This window comes from Rhinatrema bivittatum, chromosome 15, assembly GCF_901001135.1.
Source record: "Rhinatrema bivittatum chromosome 15, aRhiBiv1.1, whole genome shotgun sequence".
Taxonomy (NCBI): domain Eukaryota; kingdom Metazoa; phylum Chordata; class Amphibia; order Gymnophiona; family Rhinatrematidae; genus Rhinatrema; species Rhinatrema bivittatum.
This window is the reverse complement of record NC_042629.1, coordinates 26,940,603-26,962,492: the sequence shown is the minus strand read 5'-3', so window position 1 is coordinate 26,962,492 and position 21,890 is coordinate 26,940,603. Positions and strand designations below refer to the sequence as shown.

At 42.0% G+C, this 21,890-nt stretch overlaps 1 protein-coding gene across 11 annotated transcripts in view; it reads right to left on the bottom strand.

Moving 5' to 3' along the window:
* The window catches only part of AGPAT3 (1-acylglycerol-3-phosphate O-acyltransferase 3), a 156,459-nt gene that overhangs the window by 23,693 nt on the left and 110,876 nt on the right, over positions 1–21,890 (bottom strand). For 10 of the 11 annotated variants that reach the window (XR_003852851.1, XR_003852850.1, XR_003852848.1 and 7 more), the window contains 2 exons: positions 11,745–11,820; positions 11,386–11,584 (listed from right to left, as the gene is read on the bottom strand). Coding sequence is in view for 7 of the 11 variants with exons in the window: in XM_029578486.1 (XP_029434346.1) it covers positions 11,386–11,584; positions 11,745–11,820 (275 nt within the window). In the remaining 4 variants the exon portion in view is untranslated. Of the gene's footprint in view, positions 1–9,475; positions 9,556–11,385; positions 11,585–11,744; positions 11,821–21,890 lie in introns of those variants that run through there. The other variant, XM_029578489.1, reaches the window with a different exon arrangement.

The window sequence follows — 21,890 nt, the reverse complement described above, 5'->3', positions numbered from 1 at the left end:
TTGGGTCAGTACCACGTCGAGGTCCCAAGACTCAGTAGGAGGCCTGATGGGAAGCTTCAAATGAAGCAAGCCTCAACTAAAAGCTGTACAGAGATGTTGGTAATAGGCGCCAATTGTACAGAGATGAACTATTACTAAGTTGGTTTTGTGACCCGACTAATACAAATATAGAAGGTAATCAAACAGTTTTTGTGTCGTGCAAGAGAAAAGATCTAAAGGTCTTTTGCTCACACCATAAGGCAAACCTCTTCCATTTTAGTCCATAGGACTTCCTCATTTATTCCCTTCCTTGAAGCTAACCGAACAGGAGATATCTTCGGTGAAATTCAAGGATTGCAGTTACCCTCTCAACATCCAGGCTGCTGACATTGAGATGGCACAATTGCCCTTTATTAAGTAACGAGAACTGGGGAAGTCTGATCAGAACCACAATGGACATCTCCTGCAGGTACATCACAGAAAAAAGGGGGCTATGAGAATCATGGGCCCCCCTTGTTTTCTTTTATCTTACAAGTACAGCAAGACCTCGCTTCAATCAAGAGCAAAGGCATCAGAGGCTATTTTGCCATGTGTCCTTTTCCTGGAACAAAAGAACTGAGCATTCTTGTTCTGGGGAGTTGCAAACAGTTTTACCACAGGTGTGCCTCACTCATGGAATATCTGCTCCGGGGCCATTCGTGCGATTCAAAAAGCCCGTCTCAATCTGCCCACAATGACATTCTCCTCACCTGCAAGATAACGTGGCTCTCAGCACCATTCTTTGAAAGATTGTTCAGTCCCATATCTTAACAGTCTCCTAACACAGGAGGTACAGACCAATCCCATGCTTCCCTGCTTAGAAAATAAGATATGCCATACTGGGTCATACCAATGATCCATCAAGCCCAGTATCCTGTTTCCAACAGTGGCCAATCCAAGTCACAAGTACCTGGCAAGTATCCAAACATTAAATAAATCACGAGCTACTATTGCTTATTAATTAATAGCAGTTTATGGATTTTTCCTCTAGGGACTTATCCAAACCTTTTTTAAACTAACTGCTGTAACCACATCTTCTGGCAATGAATTCCAGAGCTTAATTATGCGCTGATTGAAAAATAATTTTCTTCAATTTGTTTTAAATGAGCTACATTCTAACTTAATGGAGTGCCCTCTAGTCCTTTTATTATCTGAGAGAGTAAATAACTGATTTACATTAACTTGTTCAAGTCCTTTCATGATTTGGTGGCGCCACGATGCAGAACTTCAGCAAGGAACAAAAATTGAGCATCTAAGCACAATAGTGTGTCTGTTCATATAAGGTGAACTGAATGTGGTATTTTAAAAGATCAATGAGAAAACTGACTGGGCTGATCTTTACAGCCCCTGAAGCAGCTCAGTCAAATGAGCTAAACTCAGCCAGAGTCGGGCTTCACTTTTTCCTAAACCACATTGTAATAATAAAGAATCCTTGTTTTTACAGATTAGCAGTGAATGATGACAGACTTAATTGACATCTCAGAGACATGGTGGAAAGAGGATAACAAATGGGATAGTGTTATACCAGAGTACAAATTATAGTGCAATGACAGAGAGGAGCATCTTGGTGGCGCTCTATGTCCGGGATGGCATAGAGTCTAACAGGATAAAGATCCCGCGTGTTACTAAATGCACAATTGAATCTTTATGGGTAGAAATCCTTTGTGTTGGGGAAGACTATAGTGATAGGTGCATACTACTGTCCAGCTGGCCCAGAGGGTGAGACAGACCATGAAATGCTAAGAGAAATTATGGAAGCTAACCAAATTGGTAGTGCAGTAATAAAGGGAGTTTTCAATTACCCCAAATTAACTGGGTAAGTGAAACATCAGGACATGCTAGAGTGATAAAGTTCCTGGATGGAATAAATGACAGTTTTTTGGAGCAATTGATTCGGGAACCAACGAGAGAGGGAGCAATTTTAGATCTAATTATCAGTGAAGCGCAGGATTTGGTGAGAGAGGTAACTGTGGTAGGGCCACTTGGCAATAGTGATCATATGATCAAATTCGAATTAATGACTGGAAGGGGGACAGCAAGTCCAGTGCTAAAAACTTTCAAAAGGAAAACTTTGATAAAATGAGAAAAATAGTTTAAAAAAGGAAAGATGCACTTGGATGACGATGTAAAACATTGCTACTCAATTAATCCTAGTCTAGACAGACACTTTGTTGGTCAATTGATTTCTGAAAGCCTTCAGATCATGCCGGACTGCCCTTAGCTCTATGAAATTTATCTGAAGCTTACCCTTTCATCAGCCAAAGGACATAGGTACAAAGCCCCTCTATATGGGCTCCCCACCCAAGGCTGGATGCATCTGTGGTCAGAATAACTTGGAGAGAAGAAATATGAAAGGGTATGCCTCTGGTCAGATTGGAATTGATGCACCACCAGGACAAGGAATCCTTCAGCAATTGACTGATGCAGATGCTGTCTCGAAGATCCTGAATGGCTTGAACTCACTGCGATCTGAGAGTCCATTGGGCTCTTTTCATATAGAAGAGTGCCAAGGGAGTATTTATTTATTTCTAGATTTATTTACTGCCTCTCCTAAAAGCAGTTTACAATAGTAAGATAAATAAAATGATAAACACAATATTTACAGAAAATAATTTATTCAAGCAAATGCTTGCAAAAACAGCCAGACCTTACATATTTTCCTGAAACTTGCCGATTCACTTACCGATTTTATAGTTTATGGTGATGTGTTCCAAAGACATGGCAAAACAAAAAAAAAAGCTCTTTATTTTGTTTCCATCAGGTTGAAGGAAAGGGTTTCAAGAAGATTTAATTATGATGAATGCAAAGAATGGGATGGTTGATATGGACTTACAGTATTGCATAGGCATTGTGGACAGCAGAGTTGCTTACCTGTTACAGGTGTTCTCCAAGGACAACAGGATCTTAGTCTTCACGCATGGGTAACATCACCCAATGGAGCCCGGCACGGAAAGCTTTTGTCAAAGTTTCTGGCACACTGAGCATGCCCAGCATGCTGCTAACCACGCGTTCACACGGGGTCCCTTCTTCAGTCATAACAGAGGTGGTGAGTGGATCACAGGAAGGCATATTTTTTTCTGAGTTCTGAGAGAGCTTTTCTGTTTCAGCAGTCGAACGACACAATCCCCTTGTGTGGCTGACTTTGTCCTGCTTGTGTATGGATATCTAAAGAAATTTAGACTCAGAAATGAATAGTATTCTATCCTAGTTTCCATTACTATCCAGACTCTTAGGGATGACTAGCAGTTAAACAATTCTGAAAGAGCAAACGTAAAGTAAGAGAACAGGAGAGAGACTAAGAAAAAAAAATCGCTTCAGGGATATTTTCACCCCAGCGCCAAAAATTACTAACAAGTTGCTATGTCAGAATTCGGCAGCCAGAATTCTCTTTGGTGCACGTAGATACGATCATATAATCCCTGTTTTGGTTAATCTACATTGGTTGCCAATTCAGTATTGGGTGCAATATAAAATACTATCCTTATTACATTCAGCAGTTCATGGTGATGATATTTTCTGATTAGGAGTAAGTCTTCACCTGCACACACCATGTAACCTATGATCCGCCAATAAAGGCCTGTTATCTATCCCCATGATAAAGTGAGCACATTTGGGTACAGTTAAGAGAGCTATTTCTGTGGCAGGTCTTTTATTGTGGAACATCATGTCAGATAATTTAAGGTTAAATGACAAAAAACCTTTTTAAAAAAAAAGGACTCAAAAATTGGTTGTTCAGACAGTCTTTTAGTGAGTTGATATCAAATTCTCGATTGTATATAGGTTGGGAAACATTGTGTAGGAAGACAGTATTCAGAGATTTATGAGACTATAGAGCAAGACTTTAATGTTCAGTTTTTATGTTCTATGATACATTTTGTATATTTTATTATTTAATTTTGCAATTTTGTGTGAAGTCATTTATGGATTGTATACTGCTTGATTTTTATTAATGATATGTATGTTCCACTGTAAAATGCTTTGGTTCCATTAGTGATATATAAGCATTTTTTAAATAAATAAAAAATAAAATAAGGAGAAATTACTACTTAGATAATCTTCTTTCCTCTAATGAAGGCAGGCCAATCCCCACAAGTCAGTTTTGCACCTCTACCAGCAGAGGGAGATGGAGTAAAAGCTGACATCACGGATATATAGCCCTGCCCCGACTTCAGCCTACCAGTATTCTCTAGAGCAGCGGTCCCCAACCCTGTCCTGGGGGCCCAACCAGCCAGTCGGGTTTTCAGGATATCCACAATGAATATGCATGAGAGAAAATGTGCATGCACTGCCTCCATAATATGCAAATTTTCTCTCATGCATATTCATTGTGGATATCCTGAAAACCCGACTGGCTGGTGGGCCCCCAGGACAGGGTTGGGGACCACTGCTCTAGAAAAGCCAAACTGTGGACAAACTGATTATACTTGAAAATGATTACAATCAACCACTCATACTTCCACTAAAAGGGAACACTGAGCTCAGACAAAACAATAAACATTCACTAAACTAGGGGCTGGTTAAATCACTTGTCAGTTCTCCAACAGCAGGAACAACACTCTGCATTGTGTGCACCTAAGGGGCAAACCAAAATCAACAGCCGAGGGTGGGTCGGGGACTGGCCTGCTTTCATTAGAGGAAAGGAAATTTATCAGTTAACTAGTAATTTGTCCTTCCTCTGCACTCAGACAGGTCACTCCCCACAAGTGGGATGTACCAAAGCTACTCCTGAACAGGGCAGGAGGTTGCCAGCGGTCCAGTCAATACCGCCCATGCAAAGGCGGCATCCTCTCGAGTCCAAATGGCCAAGTGGTAATGCTTGAAAAAGATGTGTAAGGAAGACCACGTCTCTGCTTGGAAAATCTCAACAGGAGACAATCAAATTTCTGCCTACAATATTGCCTGAGCCCTCATGGAATGTGGTCTAACCTGCTTTAGTAAAGGAACCACGGCATTCACATAGGTGGCCATGACTACTTTCTTAACCCAAGGGGCTATAGTTGCCCGCATTGCCAGTCCACCCTGTTTACCTCCGCCATGGAGAACAGTTGATCAGACTTCCGGACAGATATAGTAACTTTCAAGTACTGCATCAGATGCTGCTTGACATCCAAGGTACACAAAAGACGATACGCTCATCTCTATCCCTATCCAAAATGGGCAGGGAAATAGACTGATTCAAATGAACCTCCAAAACCACTTTTGGCAAAAAGGGAGATACAGACCAAAGCTGTACTGTCCCGGGAGTCACATGCAGAAAAGGCTCATGGCAAGAAAAAGACTGCAGTTTGGAAACCCGACGTGCAGAACAGATTGCCACTAGAAAAACTGATTTCAAGGTAACCAACTACATGGAAAGTCCCCTTGGCAGCCAGAAATTAGGACCTGCAAAGAAATTCAGGACCAGATTAAGGTGTCTCAGAGGCACCAGCAGCTGCAAGGAAGGACGAAGATGCTCAACTCCCTTCAAGAACTGTGACACATCTGGATGGGAAGACAAAGGCCTCACCATTAACTTGCCCCCTATAAGCCAGAGCTGCCACTTGACCCTTCAAAGTGTTAAGGGCCAAGCCTTTATGCAATCCTTCCTGTAAAAATTCCAAAATTAATGGAATTTCACTTTGAAAGGCTGATAACCTTGTTACTCACACCATGCCTTGAAAACTCTCCAAACTCTAATGTAAGCCAGAGATGTAGAAATGTTCTGGCTCAAAGCAAAGTAGAAATCATTCCAATTGAATAACCACGCTTCATCAACCAAGCCCTTTTAAGGGCCAAATCGTAAGACAAAATCAATCCGGATCGTCATGTAGAATGGATCCCTGCCACAAAAAATCTTTTCAAAGCAGCAGTCTGAGGGGCCTGTCCACTAGTAGTCTCTGTAGATTGGCATACCTCAGGATCCAGGGCCAATCCAAAGCCACCAAAAGTACGGTGTTGGCCTTACTTGCAGTCTTCTGAATGATCCTGCCCTATCAAGAGTCCAGAGCGGGAAGGCATACAACATTCTGCCCCACGGCCACACCTGAGCGAGAACATCGCTACCCATTGCTTTTGGATCCCTTCTATGAGTAAAGAACCATGGAAGTTTCCAGCAAATCAAGATATGGGCAACCCCCAGCACTCCATGAGGAGCTGAAAAGCTTTTGTCTGCTAACTCCCACTCTCCTGGGTCCAAGCTCTCCCTGCTGAGAAAGTCAGCCCTCACATTGTCATTTCTGGCAATGGGGGAGGTGGATGTGTCTAGATGTTGCTCTGCCCACACCATGAGGACATCTATCTCTTCCGACACCTGTTGACTTCTGGTTCCACCAAGTGATTGACGTAGGCTACTGCTGTCACATGGCCACCATCAAACCCAGGACCTGTAGATAACACCACACTGTTGGGCGAATAGGTTTGAACTTGAGTAATCAATTTCTGAAAGCGACTCACTGGCAGAAACACTCTGCCCTGGTTCATATAGAAACAAATGCCGAGATACTAGTGTCTAAGATGGCTGTAAGCTGCTCTTGTCCAAGTTCACCACCCAGCCTAGATCCTGCAATAAGAAAACCACCCTGCAAGAAGTCCAGTGGCTCTCCTCCATGCTCTTGGCTTGAATCAACCAGTCATCCAGATACATGTGAACCAGGATGCAGTCCTTATACAAGGTTGCCGCTAGCTCCATCATGACTTTGGAGAAGTCATAGGCACAGTGGCCAGCCCGAAGGGCAGGGCTTGAAACTGGTAATGATGTCCCAGAAGGGCAAACCGCAGTAACAGCTGATATTCCAGGTGAATGGGAATATGTAGATATGCCTCCATCAGATCCAAACGTGAGATATTCCCCTGATTGCACTGCCATTATTACGAAGTGCACAGTCTCCATTCGAAAATGAGTCACCCTAAATGTCGATTGACTCCTTTGAGATCCAGGATGGGTCGAAAAAGACCCCTCCTTCTTGGGTACAACAAAATAAATGGAATAGCAGCCCATATTTTCTTGCGATTTGGAAACATGAATTACAGCCTTCAAGTCCAATAGCCTCCTTAAGGTAGTCTCCACCGCCACCCTCTTCTGAGGGGAGTTGCATGGAGAAATCATAAAGGCATCTGGAGGAATGTGAAGGAATTCTAAAGCATAGCTGCCCCATATCACTTCTAAGTCTGACGTGGATCCACCTCTGATAAAAGTGAGCTAGGCACCCATCTATCTCCTGTACCGGCAGGTGAGTCCGCAAGCCTTCACTGAGAAGGTTGAGAGGCTCCACTCCTGAAGCCTGCATTCTTCCAAGGCCTTCCGGAACTAAACAACTGAGACCTATCGAAGGGATGAGGTCTCTGAAAAGATGCTCCCCCGTTTAAGGATGAAATCGCCATTAGTCCTCGAGAACGGCCACTTGCCTGAAAAGTACGTGAAGCTGGCTTCTTATCCTCCAGCAAATGAGGGACCTGGGCTTCCCCCCATTTATTTGCCATCTTCTCCAACTCAATGTCAAATAGAGAACCCTTAAAGGGCAATCTAGTGAGAATAGACTTAGAAATAGCATCTGTTGTCCAATTAGTGGTTAGATGTCAGCCACTGCTGACATCTAGCCGCTATCACGGAAGTAACCCCTCTGGCAGCAATACGAACAAGGTCATGGCCTGCATCAGCAAAGGCAATGGCTCCCCGTTCCATTACCGCCCTGCTATCCGAATCCGTTCCCTCAGACTCCTGAGAGACACACAGACTAGCTTGAGCCACCAAGGAACGACAAGAAGCAATTTGCAAATTCATTGCCATGGCCTCAACCGCTTGCTTACAGATCGCTTCAATCCTTCTATCCAGAAAGCTGTTCCTCTTTCTACAAGAATAGTGGTTCACTTAGTAACAGAACACATCAGCGCATCCACCTTAGGGAAATGAAACTGCTCTCTTGCCTTCGGATCTAAGGGGGTGCGCCAAGGCACACCCCCCACCTTTAAAGCTTGCCTCTGGCGCACTCCATTCAAGGACAATCAACTCTTGAATTGCATCCAGAAGAGGAAAGAAACACGACACTTTGCATAGGGTGACCAATATGGTGTCCTCTTTCTGTGCAAGTACACAGAGTCACTTCCCAGCCACCCCAAGGGCCTTCAGAGTATGAGATAACAGACCCGGCAAGTCATCTCTATGAAAGAAACAGAGCAGAGTTCTATGTGGCTCTAAATACTGGGGAATTTCCCCTTCCTCAAGAGGGGAGAAACCCAAATAGTCAGTGTCATTTTGATCCCCATCCTGCTGAACACCATCAGGGACCGCTACACCACAGCATTTGCATGCAATAGTGGACAAGTTGGGACCCTGAATGTGTGACCCTGATTTAGGAGGCATTACAGTCTCTGAAGAGCATCCCTATAGAAAAGTCTGTAATCCCTGGAAAAACTGCACCCAGGAAAAGGATAGGTCCATATCAGGCCCTACAGGCCCAAACCAGACATCCTCTGAGTTAGTATCTCCTGAAGACGTCTCTGCCATTGCATCCATTGAAGAAGGGGACACACTTGTTAAGTCGCCTACAGTCCCTCTCCTCTCTGAGGGGATGGACAAACATTGGGAAAATCAGTAGGAGGCAAATCACCTCGAGCATCCAGGCAGTGCTGACACAGACTCGAGAAAGCCCTGGCTGTATCGTTCTCATATGGCAAGCCGCACAAATTGCTTAGTCCTCTGACGCCAGCACGTCTCAATAAGATAAGCACTCAGGTAGGCACTCAGCTATGTGCAGAATACGCATGCAGAAAATGCACTCAGCCGTGCACACAATATGCGCTCAAAATGCGCACACTGGCAAGCTGCAGAAGTACACTCACAGAGACCACGGCCTTATGCGCACAGCTAGGTGTGCACGGACATCACCACACGGCTGGAATGAGTAAAGAAAAGTGTGTGAAGTCATTGCCGTGGCCTTCCATGCGGCCTGAGATACCAAGTCTGGGAAAGGGGTCTAGCCAAAGGCTGTTCAACTCGCCGAGTCTGCGCCACCTCCGCACCTCACTAAACTCCCAAGAGACGTGGGCAGGAAAACGCTAAACACCAATGCCGAGGAGAAAGATCCAGAAGAACAAGATAGGGAAAAGAAAACCTCCCTACCCTTTCTCCAACTTTTTTTTTACACACCTCCCTGGCTGAAAGCAGGAACTGGTCTTCGGCTATGGGGGGAGACAGTGAAAGCCTTCACCACCCAAGCCTCTCTCAGCCTGCAACCGATTTTTATTTTTTTTGGATATCCATGCCTGAAAAAGGCTACTGAACACAAGGCACTCAAGTGAGGGAGGGACCCTACCAGTATCACCTCAGGAAACAAGTGATGTTATCCAGTTTCTCATTTTCTCCTGAAATCATCCATTTTTATTTATTTATTTATGACTACAAGCAATTCTCAGTAGGGAAATGCATGTCCACCACCTGCTGGAGACAGAGATACTGGCGGGGCAGATGTTGGGGCAGGGCTATATATCTGTGATGTCAGCTTTTACTCTGTCTCCATCTGCTGATAGAGGTGCATAACCCACTTGTAGGGATTGGTCTGCCTGAGTGAAGAGAAAATAAATATTGTCAATGTTGTTTACTTGACCCTGGGATTAACATACTGCAACTATGCCCTGATAATTAAGCATTTGTTGAAGGCTACAGATTCTGTGTTCATAGCTGCAGTCCTTTAGCACAAAGCAATGCTATTTCTATCTATCTTTTCTTGTCAGTACCCTATTTTGGAGATTTGTTCAGCTTCCTATAGAATATAAACTCTTATTTAGCATTGTCTACACTGCTCTGTTTTCATGGATTATGGGTAGAAACCTTCATTTTCAGTTTTTGTTTTATTTTTCCCTGGAATTTATCAGTGTTTTTATTTTAACAAAGAAAACTGGGGAAAAATCAGTGGAAAAAAATGACTTTCACTGAAATTCTGTTTTTGCTCAGCATAAAAATGTTTGACAAATTCCTGGGAAAAAAAATAAAACTGAAAACCAAGGTCCTTAATTAAGGGGTAATTCCATGACATATGAGCTGTCCTGCTTAGCTCTGACCACATGAAGTCTAACATAGGCTGTAATGAACACAGAAGAAAGGTCAGCCATCATCATACACAGTGGCTATGAGCCAACAGGACCTGAGATGGTAGAAGATGTAGATAACAGGATCCAAGAGAGGGCGACAAGGTCAGAGGTGGCAGCAACAGGACATTCTGGGTCCTCAGTGGGTTACATCTTGAGCCAAGAACCTGTAACTCACTCTTGGGCTGATGCAATATCAGCGTGCATTTAAGGGGCAATCATGATTGAACTCATGAACGAGCACAGATCCACCTCTCCAGGGTGCCCAATGCTATATGCAAATGGGCTGCCGCGGTAAAAAGGAGACATTAGGGGAAATTGCGTGCCCCTAGCGCCTCCTTGGTAGCGGTTGCCCAGGAGAAGTGGCTGTCAGCTACTTAGGAAAACAGATGCTCAATTTTAGAACATGTTTTCCTAACCTGTGCACAGCCACGGATTTAGAAAATGGACGCTCTAAAACCAAGCATCTGTTTTCCTAACCTGACCGTTGGTACACTTTATTTATTTATTTTTTGACAATTCTAGATTTTTTTTTCCCTCCGACTTTATCACCACGATATTAAGTCGGGGGAGGACAGAAAAGCACTTTCTGGGCTACTCAAGACTTAATGCCAGCTCCAGTGCTGGCGTTAATTTTTGAAAGTAAAAATGTGCGCTGAAGGCGCACATTTTTTTTTTTTTGCATGGAGGAGGAATCGATAATAGCCTCATCAACATGCATTTGCATGTGATGAGTGCTATTACATACGCACCCGATAGAATGCGCGTTTTGGACGCGCTAACCCCCATTTTACATTGGGGGATATGGATGTGTGTCTAAAATGCGCATCAATCGCGGGTTAGCCATGTGCTGCAGCCAGTGCACGGTATAGACTTGTTGCTCTTTAATATACAGAAAGGGCTTTTGTTAAGGTGTGGGAAGGCTGGAACCCCTTACATACAGATACAAGATTTCCCCTGAAACGACAGTAACAGTTGTTGGCAAAGAAGAAACCATCTCTGAGGATGACCCTCTTTAGGTAATGTACAGCCAAGCAAGAGGGCACTTATGGTACATGCTATTAATTATGCAACAACTCTGGTACAGTGCTCTTGAATCAGTGTCTCCTATGCCACACACTAATAAAAAGCCCACTTATAACAGACTTTACCTGGGGAACCAGAACAGCTAGCAGCAAGGGGGCTTTCCCAGGTTTGAATGGTCCATTAAACCCTATAGCATAATCTTGTTTCATGCACATGTCTGTCTGGTGGGTTATTTTTAAACACCCACTTGTACCTCCTTCTGTAGGTGGTTATTCTTACCAGCTCCAACAAATCCCAGGAAGGTGAGTATTAGGAAGGGGGATCCGCTGACAAAGACTCCGAAAATGAACGAAAAGAGAGTAGACAGGAGGACTGTGGCCCAGAAAAGAAAGTTCAGCAGGGTCCATGGACGACGTCGAGGCTTAATCACCTCCCCAGGGAATTTGCCTTCCTGAATATACATCTCCTGCAAAGCATCCTGGGATATAAAAAATACTAGTATGAACAGTGAGGTCATAAAGGTTAAATTATATTATGCTTTCATGAGTAGGGTTCATACAAGACTTCTCACTGTTCCCAGAATGCAGTAGCCATTCAACACACTCATAACTGTTCGTGTAGTTAGAGAATGCTTTTACCTTCTCTTGATACAGTCTGTGGAGCCAGTTTGCTGCTCGTTTCTCATCTAATGGGATATCTTCTAGAGGAAACCGCCTAATCAACATAAAATGAAACAATCAGTGAATCTGAGTGCTCAGATGCATAGATCAGTACTAGGAAAGCAAGAGGCAACAGGAGAGTGCATCTATGAGTACAGGTGCCATAGTGAGTGGGGCACAGGAAGGGCCAAAAAGAGTGCAACACTGGGAAGGTTAAGGGCACAGCAGATTATGTTCATTTTCTTAGTCCCTGGAATTAATGATGGAATGTGTCGAGTTCCTGAGATTAATGGAAGAATGTGTGTAAGTCCAGGTCCCAGCATTTTCTTTTAAATCCTTTCATTTTCCAATTAAGCAGAGTTGCTTGCCTGTAAGGTGTTCTCGGAGGACAGCACAAATGGTTGACATCATCTGATGGAGCCTGGCTAAGAACTTTGACTGTATCCTACTGGTCATGTGCAGGCTGGCATGATACCACATATCGCCCCTCAGTCTATTTAATTTAGCTTACACTTGGAGAAGCCAACTCCAAGGGAAGTGAGGAGGGTTTTGTGAAGTCTGCCAACCTGCAGACCTCAGAACAACTGTTACAGGAAAGCATCTCTGCTTTTGCCAAGGTCAAGTAGGATGGAATTTCTTACAAATAGGGAATCTCTAGCTACAGATTGCCGCAAACAAAAAAAAGCAGAAGACAAAAAGTGCCAACGGACACAACTATAATTTTTTGGCAACAGGCCTTTTTCCTTTTATATTTCCTATAAAGGGGCAGTGTGGAACAAAAAAAAATCAGGCCCTAGGAAGGAATGGAGTTGGGTTCTAAATCTAAAGGAGATTCCACAGGGCAGACTGAGTCTACTGTCATGTCACGAGTCCCTGTTTAAATGTGAATGTGTGGGAGAACTCCATGTCGCAGCTAATCAGATCTCCATGGAGACCAATCTTACATAAGAACATAAGAATTGCCATACTCTCTGTAAGGGAGTCCATCAAACCCAGTATCTTGTTTCCATTAGTGGCTAATCCAGATCACAAGTATCTAGCAGGATCCCAAATAGTAGATAGATCCCATGCTGCTAACACCCAGGGATATGTAGTGGCTTTCCCCATGTCCACCTGGTTTATGGACTTTTTCTCTAAAAGCTTGTCCAAGCATTTCTTAAACCCAGCTATGCTAACTGCCTTTACTACATCATCCAGCAATGAATTCCAGAGCTTAATTATGTATTGAGTAAAAAAAAATATTTTCTCCAATTTGTTTTAAATGTGCTACTTACTAACTTAATGGAGTGTCACAGAGTCATTGTATTTTTTGAAAGAGTAAACAGATTCACAATTTTCTTTTCTAATCTGCTCATGATTTTATAGACCTCTTTCACATCCCACCTCAGCCATCTCTTTTCCAAGCTGAACATCCCTAAATTCTTTAGCCTTTCCTCATAGGGCTGCTGTTCATTCCCTTTGTCATTTTGGTCGCCCTTTCCCGTACCTTTTCCAGTTCAGCAATGTATCTTTTAATATGCAATGAACAGAATTTTACACAATATTGTAGATGTGGTCACACCAGAAAGAAATACAGGAGGTATGAAGACATTCTCCATCCCTTTCCTAATAATTCCTAACATTCTGTTTCCTTTTTGGAACACTGCTGCACATTCAGATGAGGATTTTAAAGTATTATCCATAATAAAACATAATGGCACAATTGAATCTTTATAGGTAGAAATCCCTTGTATGTTGGGGAAAAGTATAGTGATAGGAGTATACTACCATCCACCTGGCTATGATGGTGAGATAAGACAGTGAAATGTTGAGAGAAATTAGGGAAGCTAACCAAATTGGAAGTGCAGTAATAATGGGAGATTTCAATTACCCCAATATTGACTGGATAAATGTAACATCAGGACATGCTAGAGAGATAAAGTTCCTGGACGGAATAAAAGACAGTTTTATGCAGCAACTGGTTCTGCAATCAACGAGAAAGGGAGAAATTTTAGATCTAATTCTTAGTGGAGCACAGGATTTGGTGAGAGATAACTGTGGTGGGGCCACTTGGCAATACTGATCATAACATGATCAAATTTGAATTAATGACAGGAAGGGGGACAGTAAGCAAATCTACGGCTCTATCACTAAACTTTCAAAAGGGAAACTAAGGAAAATAGTTAGAAAAAAACTGAAAGGAGCAGCTACAAAGGTAAAAAGTGTGCAAGAGGCATGGACATTGTTAAAAAAAAATACCATCCTAGAAGCACAGTCCAGATGTATTCCACACATTAAGAAAGGTGAAAGGAAGGCAAAATGATTACTGGCATGGTTAAAAGGTGAGTTGAAAGAAGATATTTTAGCCAAAAGATCTTCATTCAAAAACTGGAAGAAGGATCCAAAGAAGAAAATAGGATAAAGCATAAGCACTAGCTGGTTAAATGTTAGACATTGATAAGACAGGCTAAGATAAAATTTGAAAAGAAGTTTGCTGTAGAGGCTAAAACTCACAGTATATATCCGAAGTAGAAAGCCTGCAAGGGAGTCAGTTGGATAGTTAGATGATTGAGGGGTTAAAGGGACACAGAGAAGATAAGGCCATCGCGGAAAGATTAAATTATTTCTTTGCTTCACTGTTTACTGAAGAGGATGTTGGGGAGATACCTGTTCCCGAGAAGGTTTTCGTGTGTAATGATTCAGATGAACTGAACCAAATCACAGTGAATCTAGAAGATGTGGTAGGCCTGACTGACAAACTGAAGAGTAGTAAATCACCTGGTCTGGATGGTATACACCCCAGGGTTCTGAAGGAACTAAAAAATGAAATTTCAGACCTATTAGTAAAGATTTGTAACCTATCATTAAAATCATCCATTGTACCTGAAGACTGGAGGGTGGCTAATGTAACCCCAATATATAAAAAGGGCTCCAGGGGCGATCCGGGAAACTACTTGCAAATCTTGCTTATAATAATTTAACGCTATACTCCCCTTTATATCTCCCCCCCCTCAATTACTTTCTTGTTAACATGTTATTTTTGTTCTATGTTATATTTGTTCGATGTAAAGCGCCACTCCAGGCGCCTGTTTTGCGTTACACTGTGAACCGATGTGATATCATTGATGAATGTCGGTATATAAAAAACTTTAAATAAATAAATAAATAAATAAATACTGACCCATCAGCCTGACCCAGTGCCAGAAAAAATAGTGGAAAGTGTTCTAAAGATCAAAAATCACAGAACATATAGAAAGACATGGTTTAATGGAACAAAGTCAGCATAGCTTTACCCAAGGCAAATCTCGTCTCACAAATCTTCACTTTTTTGAAGGGGTTAATGAACATGTAGATATAGGTGAACCAGTGGATGTAGTCTATTTGGATTTTCCTCATCAGAGGCTTCTAAAAAAAGTAAAAAGTCATGGGATAGGTGGCAATGTCCTTTTGTGGATTACAAACTAGTTAAAAGACAGAAAACAGAGTAGGATTAAATGGATAATTTTCTCAGTGGAAAAGGGTATACAGAGGAGTGCCTCAAGGATCTGTACTAGGACTCGTGCTCTTCAATATATTTATAAATATTTACATTTATTAAGTTTATAGACCGCCTAACACAGAATGGTCTAGGCGGTTAACAATGAAACATGCATAAAATAATTAACACTTTCAAATAATAGAAGGACTAGGGGGCATTCCATGAAGTTAGCATGTAGCACATTTAAGACTAATTGGAGAAAATTCTTTTTCACTCAATGTACAATAAAGCTCTGGAATTTGTTGCCAGAGGATGTGGTTAGTACAGTTAGTGTAGCTGGGTTCAAAAAAGGTTTGGATAAGTTCTTGAAGGAGAAGCCCATTAAAGGCTATTAATCAAGTTTACTTAGGGAATAGCCATTGCTATTAATTGCATCAGTAGCATAGGATCTTCTTGGTGTTTGGGTAATTGCCAGGTTCTTGTGGCCTGGTTTGACCTCTGTTGGAAACAGGATGCTGGGCTTGATGGACCCTTGGTTTGACCCAGCATGGCAATTTATGTTCTTACAATAAAAAGAAAACAAAATTACATTAAAAAGCATAAAAGAACAGCAAATTAAAATACCGTTTCAAAACATAAAACTCAAAAATAGGCAGATTTAAACAAATGGGTCTTGAGAAGACCTTTGAACTTTTTAAGAGAGTCACATTTTCATACTTCGAGTGTGAGGAGTTTCTAGAACATAGGTCCAGCAATGGAGAAGAAGCATTCGCGTGTAATATAGAGACGTGCTGCTTTTGGCGAGGGAACTTCGAGAAGGAGGTGTTATGATGAGTGTAGAGAACGAGTGGGTTGGTAAAATTTGAGTAAGGAGTTGGCCCATGGACAAGAGACGTCATTCAGAAGTTTATATATTATCATTCCCAGTTTATATTTAATGCGTTCAGATATGGATAGTCAATGATCTGGAGAGGAATATGACGAGTGAGGTAATCAAATTTGCAAATTATACAAAATTATTCAGAGTAATTAAATCACAAGGGGATTGTGATAAATTGCAGGAGGACATTGTGAAACTGGAAAATTGGGCATCCAAATGGCAGATGAAATTTAATGTGGATAAGTGCAAGGTGATGCATATAGGGAAAAATAACCCATGCTAAAGTTACACAATGTTAGGCTCCATATTAGGAGCTACCGTCCAAGAATGATCTAGGCGTCATAGTGGATAATACTTTGAAATTGTCGGCTCAGTGTGCTGGAGGCTTTTTTGACTGCTGAGGCAGTCAAAAAAGCAAACAATGTTTCGAATTATTAGGAAGGGAACGATGAATAAAACGCAGGATGTCATAATGCCTCTGTATCGCTCCATGGAGAGACTGCACTTTGAATACTGTGTACAATTTTGGTCTCCGCATCAAGGGGGCACTCCATGAAGTCAGCATTTGGCACATTTAAAGCTAATTGGAGAAAATTCTTTTTCACTCTACACACAATTAAACTCTGGAATTTGTTGCCAGGGGATGTGGTTAGTGCAGTTAGTGTAGCTGGGTTTAAAAAAGGTTTGCATAAGTTCTTGGAGGAGAGGTCCATTACCTGCTACTAATCAAGCTGACTTAGAAAATAGCCACTGCTATTACTAGCATCAGTAGTGTGGGATATACTTAGTTTTGGGTACTTGCCAAGTATTTATAGCCTGGATTGACCACTGTTGGAAACAGGATGCTGGGCTTGATGGACCCTTCGTCTGACCCAGGATGGCAATTTCTTATGTTCTTAGATCCTTTTCCCAATATGGAACCCAATATTCAGATAACAGTTTGGATTACTTTTCCCTATGTGCATCACTTCGCACATGTCTACGTTAAGTTTAATTTGCAATTTGGATGCCCAATCTCTAGGCCTCACAAGGTCCTCCAGCAATTTGCCACAATCCACTTGTGATTTAATAACTGAATCATTTTGTGTCATTTGCAAAGATGATCACTTCACTGGATTCCTTTTCCAGGTCATTTATAAATATATCAAAAAGCACCAATGCTAGTATTGATCCCCGGGGCAACCCACTGCTTACCTTACTCCATTGAGAAAACTGACCATTAAATCTTACTCTCTGTTTCCTATCTTTTAACCAGGTCACAATCCTATCCTATGACTTTAATTTTCTCTGAGTATCTCGAGGGACTTTCTCAAATGCCTTCTGAAAAGTCCAAATATACTACATTCATCCACTCACCCTTATCGGCATTATTAACCCTTTCACAAAATATAGCAGATTGGAAAGGCTAGACTTCTTTTGAGTAAATCCATGTTGGCTATGTCCTATTAAACCATGTCTTTCTATATGTTCTGTTATTTTGTTCTTTATAATAGTTTCTACACATTTTCTCAGTATGGAAGTCAGGCTTACTGGTCTATAGTTTTGCAGATTGCCCCTAGAAATCTTTTTAAAGATTAGTATTATGTTGGCCACCCTCCAATCTTTAGAAACAATAGATGATTTTAATGATAAGTCACAAATTACTAGTAATAGATCTGCAACTTCATTTTTTAGTTGTTTCAAAATTCTGAGGTGTGTACTATCTAGTCCAGGTGATTTCTTACTCTTTAGTTTCTCAATCTACCCTATTACATATTCCAGGTTCATCATGATTTGTTTCAGTTCCTCTGAATCATCACCTTTAAATACTGTTTCTGGCATGGGTATCTCCCCAACATCCTCCTCAGTAAATATCGAAAAAAAGAATGAATTTAGTTTTTCCATTATGGCCTTGTCTTTCCTAAGTTCCCCTTTAACTGCTCTAACGGTACAACTGACTCCCTCACTGGTTTTCTGCTTCCGATGTATTTGAAAACGTTATTTTGAGTTTTTTCCTCTATGGCCAGCTTCTTTTCAAATTTTTTTTATCAATGTTTTGCATCTAATGCTTATGCTTTTTCCTCTTTACTTTTTTGAAAGATGTTCTTTTGGCTATATTACAGTATTTCACCTTACATTTTAACCATATTTGTAGTCATCTGACCTTCTATCCACCTTTTTTTAATGTGCAGAATACATCTGGTCTGAGCTTCCAAAGAGGGTATTTTTAAATCATGTCCACGTGATGTAAACTTTTAACCTTTGCAGCTGCACGTTTTAGGGTTTTCCCCCCATATCTTAATTCAATTTTTAATAAAAACATATATATATATATATATATATAAAACATTCTGAAAAATACAAACCAATCAATAACCTTATACTTTCCATATCAAGATTCCCACCTCAGAAAACAGTAGAATCAAAATCCCCTCTACCCATTCCTGGAAACAGGAATGCCAAAACAAACACATTCATCCCCCCGCCTCCCCCAACTCAATGCAAGCTGATAGTTTAGTGAATTTCACAGAGTCAGTCTAGAGAGAAAAAAATTAAAGCAAGCACCTTGATAAATGCGGAACCCAGATAGGCTCAGGATGACACAGAAACTGCATTACTTCTACAGATCCTGGGGAATCTGGCTTGCACCTTCCTGGGCAGATGAGTTATGAATGGCCCCCAGAATAATGGAAACCTTTTCACCCTTTACCCCCCCCCCCCCAAGCCCAAGCACCACAATTTATATTCCATTAGAAGTAGGTCTAGCATCTCTGCACGCCAAAAGGGTAGCGTGGGAGGATCCCCCATCACCCATCTAATAAGTATGCAGCGCCTAGCAACACAGAGGCCCCTAACAAGCATGGCCACTGCCAATTTAGTACTGGAAACATCCTCAGGTATAATCCCCAATATACACAGGGATGATTGCGCAGGGAAACCTATCTGTAGCTTGTCTCCATAGAATGTCCGGATCTCAGTCCAGAACTGTTGAATAACCGGACATTCCCATAAGCCATGGCTAAGCGGCGCCCTAGGTTCCGGACATCTATGGCAACTTAGATAGGAGACTAAGTGGTAGGCATGATATGGAGAAATAACAGTTCTATGAATTATACGCATATGTTGCTCCCAAATAAGGACAGAGGGTACATTACTCTTGATCAAAACTAGGCAGTCTTGTAGATCTTCCCCATCTAGTGCACACTCACAGTCTGCTGCCCAGACCAAAGCTAGTGTCATTAATGTACAACAGGATGTAAAAGAATGAAGAAATTTATAAAAAGATTGGCTAGAGTCTGTTTTCCCTTTTGGCAGAGTACCAGCAATCTCAAACGACTGGAGGTGTATGGCCTCCGTGCAATCTGAATCCGCTTGAAGATAAAGCTACAAAGCTGGAGATATGCTAGACAATCTCAACCCTGAAATTGGAAGTTCTCCTGACAATATTGAAAGGAGAACATTTTTGCTGGGGTGATCGATGAACTCATAAAAATTAATTTCTGAGGCAAAATGCCATTGGGAGAAAAGTTTTATTGACGCTCCCGCTGGGAACCTTGGGTTGTCACAAATTGGCAGCCAGGGAGTAGTTTTCCACGGCAACTTCAACAATTTCCGCAGTGCACGCCAAGCATATTGCTTGTGTTGAACTAGAACATTACTGGAGAGGCTGCTCGGAAGTTCCTCCCTTCTCGCATGCAGCAGGAAGCCCAGTCCAAACAAGTAAACAGCCACAACCTCCTCATCCACATCCGCAAAACTGCTAGTGCCCGCCAGCCAATCTCCTAAAGCCTTCAAGGAGCAAGCTAGATTACAGTAATGAAAATATGGGAATCTCCATCCCCCCGTCTCCTTTGGCATCAATAGTTTTTTGGGCCAACACCTGTGCTCTACGCTCCCTCCAGACAAATTTCGAACTAATATGCATCAGAGTCTTGGGGTCTTTGATGGAAAGAATTTAAGGTAACACCTGTAAAGGGTATAATAATTTGAGAAGAAGTGTCATCTTGAGTAATGCAAACCTGCCCATTAGAGATAGCGGGAAATTCATCCAACCTTATGTTGGGTTTTGAAATCTTGTATAATACAGGGAATATTAACCTGGTACCACTTACTGGGATCCCTGTGGACATAAACCCCCTAGATACTTAATTTGCTCCGCCTCCCAACATAGTGAAGATATGTCCCAAGATATCTGCGAATTCCACAGTATGTCAAGTACTACTGTTTTATCAAGGTTTAATTTAAGCCCAGAGAATGGCTCATAGTCTCTGAAAACTCCTAAAATGTCTGGAAGCAGCCTTTTAGTGTGCAGTACAAAAAGCAGGACATCATCCACAAAAAGAAAACTAACTAATAGGGGGAACTCCCCGATAGATAACATGCTCTAGGAGCATGTGGTCTAACTTAACTATCAGCGGCTCCAAGGTTAAAACAAACAAAAGGGGGGGGGGACGGACAGGGGGCATCCTTGTCTTGTCCCCTAAGTAAGCAAAAAAGTGTCCAAAAGAATGCCATTGACACAGATTTTTGCCGTGGGATTACTGTATAATACTGAGATCGCTTGATGAATAAATCCCGAAAACCCGTAAAGATGTAATACCTTCATGAGGAATGCCCACGATATATGATCGAAGGCTTTCTGCGCATCAAAGCCTATCAGGATCGGATCAATGAAGCGTCCCCTCTTGCAGATCTCCAATAGCATAGTAAGGTGGTGAATATTGGTACTTGAGCGGCAGCCTTTAACAAATCCCGCCTGACTCTTAGAAATCACAGAAGTAGTATCTCTGCCAGCCGATTAGCTATAATTTTAGCATAGATTTTGATGTCTACGTTTAATAACGATATGGGGCGATAAGAGGATGGCTCCCATGAGTCACGACCCGGCTTCAGGACGACAATAATGTGCGCCATTTGGACCGAGCCTGCCATAGCACCATCTTGAACTATTTTGTCAAAAAGACGCCCAAGGCTGTCATGTACATGCGGTGATAGTACCTTATAAAAGTGGGCAGCAAAGCTGTTGGCCCCAGTGCCTTAAGTAGCGGCAAAGCCCAGATCACGGAGGCAATCTCAGATGTTTGAATGGGTTTATCAAGTTCTGCTAACTGGTGGGATGTTAATTGAGGGACCTGGACCCACCCAAAAAACCTGACATGCTGGCTCCAGTTCTCCCTCTGTTGTGTACAGCCGTGCATAAAATTCTCTGAAAACATTGCTAATCTCCTTACGTGTAAGCCACTAATTTTCCCGGACTGCGAGCGCACCCCCGCTATAAAGGCAGAATTTCACTTCCCCCTCACTAAATTCGCCAGCAACTTGCCCGAGCGGTTTCCAAAGACAAACAGTTTGTGGCACAGTGATAGAAAAGATGCAGTAGTCCTTTTGTGCAGATTGTCATTTAACATTTTGTGGATGGAGTCAAACTCTACTTTGAGCGATACAATTCCTGTTTTAATTGGTTCAGACGTTTAGTGAGAGCTAGGATATCTTGATTTAATTCCTTTTTCTTTGCTATAACATAGGTAAGGATATCCCCACGGAGCACTGCTTTTGCAGCCTCCCAGAATAAGACTGGGTCCTCCTTATGTTGGGCATTTAGCCACTCTTACTCCTGCCAGCGGCTCAGCAAGAAATGTGAAAATGCCTTATCTTGATGAAGTCAAGGTGGCATCCTCCAATCAGCAAAGTCTGTCCTTGGGTTGGCCCCCGAATAGCACAAACCACCGGGCAGTGATCGGATATAATTAATGATTCAATGTTGGTTTCAAGCAATTGAGGAAATAAATTTTCAGAGATTAATACATAA